General features: G+C 39.8%; 1 protein-coding gene across 1 annotated transcript in view; it reads right to left on the bottom strand.

Annotated features, from left to right (window-relative positions):
• LOC134578471 (uncharacterized) overlaps nucleotides 1-4,943 on the bottom strand; it is a 51,609-nt gene extending 46,666 nt beyond the window's left edge. The window contains exons 1-4 of the mRNA XM_063437470.1: nucleotides 4,872-4,943; nucleotides 4,516-4,626; nucleotides 4,151-4,267; nucleotides 3,617-3,778 (exon numbers count right to left, since the gene is read on the bottom strand). Of these exons, the coding sequence (XP_063293540.1) occupies nucleotides 3,617-3,778; nucleotides 4,151-4,267; nucleotides 4,516-4,626; nucleotides 4,872-4,943 (462 nt within the window). The remainder of the gene's footprint in view (nucleotides 1-3,616; nucleotides 3,779-4,150; nucleotides 4,268-4,515; nucleotides 4,627-4,871) is intronic.
• Nucleotides 4,944-6,000: the final 1,057 nt, after the last annotated feature.

Here is a 6,000-nt window from a genome sequence, read left to right on the forward strand (position 1 = left end):
GCCTCAACAGCCAAAGGTGTCTTCCTTAACTGGGATGGGATAGCGTGTTTGGTGAGAAAAACTTGGTCGATAAAGCTCTCAGCAGCTCCGGAGTCTATCAATGCCACAGTCTCTAAAGTTCCCTTCTCCCAAGTTAAAGAGACGGGTAATAGAAGCCTGTGTTCTTTGTAGTTATGAGTAGAGGACAAAATAGAAACACCCAAGGCCTGTCCTCTAGAGAAACTTAGGTGCGAGCGTTTCCCGGGCGATTGGGACAATTCAAACGTGAGTGACCTCTGACTCCACAATACATACACAGTCCCTCCCTTCTCCTGTACTGTCTCTCCTCTTCTGAGAGGCGAGTAAGGCCTATCTGCATAGGTTCTGGAAACTGTGGAGTTTTGGTTTCAGGACTTTGAAATGAAGGAGCTAGTCTAAAGGAAGGTCTACCGGTTCTATCTCGAGTGTTCTGCCTCTCTCTTAGACGTTCGTCAATGCGAGAGATAAAGGAAATTAAGTCCTCCAAATTCTCGGGAAGCTCTCTCGTCGCTACCTCGTCAAGTATTACATCGGATAATCCGTTTAAAAATACGTCTATATAAGCCTGTTCATTCCACTTAACCTCTGCCGCTTCCGGGAGACCACACCTCTTAACTTAACTACTGGTATTCTACACAAGGAGGAGATATCTCTACTACTCATTTCATCTCCTTCTGTTCCCATAGTCCTGGGATACTCCTAGTGCGTAATCCACAAGTGTTCGGTTCTCTTGTCTAAGGCGCAACAGTAATCTAGCTGCATTGACCTTTCTGCCAGGGGGGTCAAAAGTTCTTCTAAAAGCAGCTACAAAGGCATTATAGTTATAGACTAATGGATTATCATTCTCCCACAAGGGATTAGCCCATCTCAGAGCCTTCTCAATGAGTAAGGTGATAATAAATCCCACCTTTGCCCTATCAGTAGGGTAGGAACGGGGTTGTAGCTCGAAATGGATACTGATCTGGTTCAAAAAGCCACGACACCTTTCAGGAGAACCAGCATAACGTACAGGTGGGGTAACTCGGGAAGAAGCACCTACAGTGGCTACCTCTAGCCCTGAACTCACAGGAGGAATAGAAGTATTACGCATCTCCTCAGGTAGATTATTAGGACGTGATAGTAACGCCTGTAGTGCCAGTGCCATCTGATCCATTCTATGATCCATGGCGTCAAACCTAGGGTCAGGAGAACCAAGCTGACAGTTTGTACCTGCAGGATCCATTGGCACTGTCGTAATATCAGGATCGGGACAGGGATCCAACACGCAGAGTACAAAGAGTAGCATATACGTATACCGGACCTTAGAATGGCCGGACTTAACGTAAAACTACGTATAGAATGGTCAGGGACAAGCCGAGGTCGAGGGAACGAGAAGACAGGTAAGCGAGAGACAAGCCGGGTCAAGGATAACAGAGAAGACAGGTAAGTAATAACAAAGCCGGGTCAGAACCAAAAGGCAAGAGAATACAAGAGCACTGTGTGACTAGGCTGGCTAGAACCACGACAGGGCAATGAGCAAATGCTGAGAGCTCCCTTAAATACCCTGGTTCTGGAGACTAATCACGCCTCCGCCGAGACCTGATTCGTGTCCGGGATTTGACTGACAGGTCGGGCTAGAATAGCGTCATGACGTCGACTATTGAGCGTCACGTTACAAAAAGGCATAGTTCTCTCGCGGCCGGCGTTTACATGCGCGAGGGGACCGCGAGGAACGGGAGAATCATGCCGTCTGGATGGAAAAACGTCTACGTCTCTACCCGTCTCAGGGGTAGAGACTACAGGTACCCTGACAGTCCGTGAGTTTGAATTTCCGTGCGACTTGGTCCCATAAGCTGATGGCATTCTCTGTATGATTTTTTATATTGTTTGTTAAGGTAACACTGGAGGAAGGCACTAAAACCGCTTAATCTCATTACAATAGATAAAGTGCTTGGAGTACCTGGGCGCTGAATCGTTTTCAATTTGTTAAACACTGAATGAAGGTCCCCTGACGCCTGCTGTCCAGCCCTTCTGTACTGCTTAGGCTCATACTTAAAAATTAGTTCAAGCAGCAATAGTTGGCAGTGATAGGAACGCCACCTGCTGGCTCTCAGAGTATCAGACATCTATTGCTGCTATACACTGGTATAGCTGATGTAGAATTATTAAAAAATCTTTGTTGAACTTGTATTGAATTATTGCACTAACTCCATTTTAACCTCATACTGTGACAAATCCTCCATTTTGTCCTCATAACCTGACTTCTCCATTTTAAAACTACATTACATGACAGAATTTCCCAGCACATCTAACACAATGGACAAAGACTGTATTTTCTATAAAGACATGACTAACTCAGAAACTGCTGAATTTCCCCTAACTCGCAACATAGTATAATTTGAAGGCCATGAGAACACTGTAGTAATAAAATGTTCTATTCATAAGAGACCTTGCACCTGACCACAAGACCTGACATCACTGACTGTGTAAAATGACGCTCAAGCCCCCCTTTCCACCGAGTAAACCTCATGCTAGGGAAGATGGCGCTTGAGCCCCTTGTCCCCACCCGTGTCCAAAACAATACCACCTCTCGGTGGGTGGACACGTAGCTAACCACTTAGTTTTTGAGCCAATTAATTATATTGATAGGTGGACACTAATCCAGACACTTAACAATTAATCCAATTAAAGATGTGTATTTACTGATATCTTGATAATCAATGATGACGCAAAATGCCTCTTAAAAGGGCCTGCGAGCCCGCTCTTGCTTCACTTGCCAATAAATTTCCTCAAAGTTATTTTAACCTGAACTCCGTGTGTCAGACTGAATTACTTCAGCGTATATACGCAATTCAATTTTCTTTAATTTGGACAGGAACAGATAGACATTTAAACATTTTGGTTTACTGCTAAAAAGTACCATAACATAGCTAAGGTGGAGTTTAACTACTCCAAGCAAGGGATGTGCAGTAGGCCCCTCATTAGGTGTTAAACTATTCGTGATTTAACATTAACCATGGAATAGGTGCCGTGGATTGCAGACGCTACAACCAATTCAATTAGACAAAATTGTTATAGTGCTAGAGTGTTTCTTTAAATAAAATTTCATATTTTAACCCACATGTTCGTATGATGACATTTTTTCATATGTTCGAACTGTTTTGCAGGAAATCACATGTGGCAAAATCGTCAAGTAATAATGAACTTTTATTAAGAAGTATGTTTTCTAACTAACTTGGGATTATCATTGGTCGAAGACGAATTTTCTCTATCTTGTTTCTCTAACTTCTAAAAAACAAACAGATTATTATTTATTCATCTTTTTAAAATTGTTTTTAATTTGAGTAGCTAAATATCATCCCACTGAAAATTACACTTTGTCTACTATGTTGACTGTTTTTTGCTATAAATCTCAATCCAACTTACATTTTTCATTTTCTTTCTATGTATGCTTGTGAGGTACTCCCTGTACTCATTATAGTCTTTTAAAGAGCAAACAACCTAAACAAGAGATTTTCTTTTAATTCAATGTCATTCAGTTAAATTTATGTATGCAATATATGTTAGTGTAAAATTAAATGGTAGTGGCATGTTGCTTGTTTTTTTTTCTTTATCCTACCTTATCATCGCTGGTAATAAATCCCTGCTGACGTATCCGTTGTCGAGGTATTTTACTTTGGTAATATTCTTTTAAGTGTGGGTCATGCAGGTTATTGTAGGTTGTCCTCATCAAACGACAATATGGATCCTCAAGGTCAAATGATGGACTTGGCTTATAAAGCTGCAAAAACATTATAACATAAAACATGTGTGCACTCATTCTGTAAACCTATTCTGAAGAACAATCATTAGCATAAAACAACCAATATATAAAATAATTGGGGATTGTTTGAAAGGTTAAACATAGTAGGTTAAACATAGTAGACTCATGCTTATCCACTTCAGCTATTTTGTTATATGGTAGAAGAGTTAATAATCTACAATAGAACTAATGATTGATGTGAGATAGTAATTTATAAAATCTTTTAATGCTTACTTTAATTGATTATTTCCATGGTTTGGCATTAAATATACAACCTTTCATATCAATCCGTAGCCCTATTTCAATTGTCTTGAAAATATCTGCTTACTAGTCTGGATTAGTATTAAATACCTTTTCCGAGAGCTTGGTGGTACAGAACTGGACAGGTTGTTTAGGACTCACTGGGAATTTCACTCCAGAAGGAACGTTCACAAATTGTTCTGCTGGGGGTGCTCTAATGAAATCCACCTAAACAAATAGAAATTCAGTTAATGTAGATTTGCAGAACATATGTAATATACATATTAATGTGATTTTTTATTTATTTATAATTTATACTTTGTTGGAGAATGACATTCACAATAAACTAAAAAAAAAAAAAAGAAAAGCATCAAGAAAATGACGATGTAAAAAAAATCTCAGGTTCACAGCCTGTGTCTGTAAAATGTTCCCTTCCTAATATGAATCGGACTATGGATTTAAATTGGAGTGTATACCTTTTCCGAGGGTTTTGTGGTAAGCATTGGGATCCGATTATTAGGACATGGTGGGAGTTTGATCCCCGAAGACGTATTTCTTTGTGTTGGCCTGGCTCTGATGTTAGATGCCTAAAATAGAGAATCATTTTATAACGATTTTATGCATGCAAATATAGGTAAAGTAATCCCTTCTATGACTATTCACATTCCATTTTATTTTTTCTGATGATGAGGCATCAAATTAGTCACCAAAATTATTATACTTATATGGGGGGGTCCATATGGATCTTGGGCATAAAAAGGAAAGGAACTGGGTTAGAAGGTCAAATGGGCAGGGGGTGCATGGATTTAGTGATTACATAACCCCCATTCACCTTGCAATGTGTTGTTTCTCTCGAAAGAGCTGGAAACATCTGATTCTTCTCGCTTGCAAATCTTTCTGCCATAGTTATACAGTAATAACTGTTAAGGTAGGTCCTGGGCAGCAGATATATATAGCCTAAATTGTCAATGACATCACCACAATGCTGTGACCTCATCAGATACCTTAAAAGGACATCCCACTGCCCGAATACAAAATTCATTAAAAATCACTGTTAGATATACCCCAAATTAAAAACTGCATATATTTTATCATGCATTATTTCATTGGGGATATATCTAAAAACAGTTTGCAAAACCTACAGTTCTCTGTCCACTGAAAGTCTGGGCCTTCTAACCGCGCCCAGACTTTCTGGGCTGTCCAATCATAGACTTCCCAAAACAGCTCAATGAAAAGTCTTTGCAAGACAGGTGCTCTGATTAATTGCTGCCTCTTGAGTTTAGCTACTATAATCTTTCACTATTAAAGGCAGGTAGTTAGTAGCAGCTACTAATTAATAACTGGCTTAAAAACTTGTTGCAATTTTTTTATGGCTGTCCATTACTAATGTCTGCTTGCAGTGATACCAACCACTTGTAGATGTGTTGCTCATTTAAAACACAAAAACATGTAGTTTGTAAGCTGTTTCACATCTTATTTCAAGTGGTTTCACACTCTCTGCATTCACTACACTATGCACACACTATGCATTTACTACGCTGACATATACTATGTATTCACTACACTGACACACACTCTGCATTCACTACACTAACACACACTCTGCATTAACTACACTGACACACACTCTGCATTCACTACACCAACATACACTCTGCATTAACTATACACACAGCATCCACTGCACAAACATCCTGTATTCACAGTACACACACTACATACACCGCACATTCAAACACTTTGCATTCACTATACAGAGACACTGCGTCTAATACACACACCACATCCACTACAGACACTGCATCCACTAAACACATTGCATCTAGCACACACAAACACTACATCCACTACACAAACACTACACAAACACACACTAAATCACTGTACACACACTACATCCACTACTCAAACACACTCTGTGTTCACTATGCACACTGCATCCGCTACACAAACACACACAT

The sequence above is a fragment of the Pelobates fuscus genome, chromosome 12, assembly GCF_036172605.1.
Source record: "Pelobates fuscus isolate aPelFus1 chromosome 12, aPelFus1.pri, whole genome shotgun sequence".
In the NCBI taxonomy this organism is placed as follows: domain Eukaryota; kingdom Metazoa; phylum Chordata; class Amphibia; order Anura; family Pelobatidae; genus Pelobates; species Pelobates fuscus.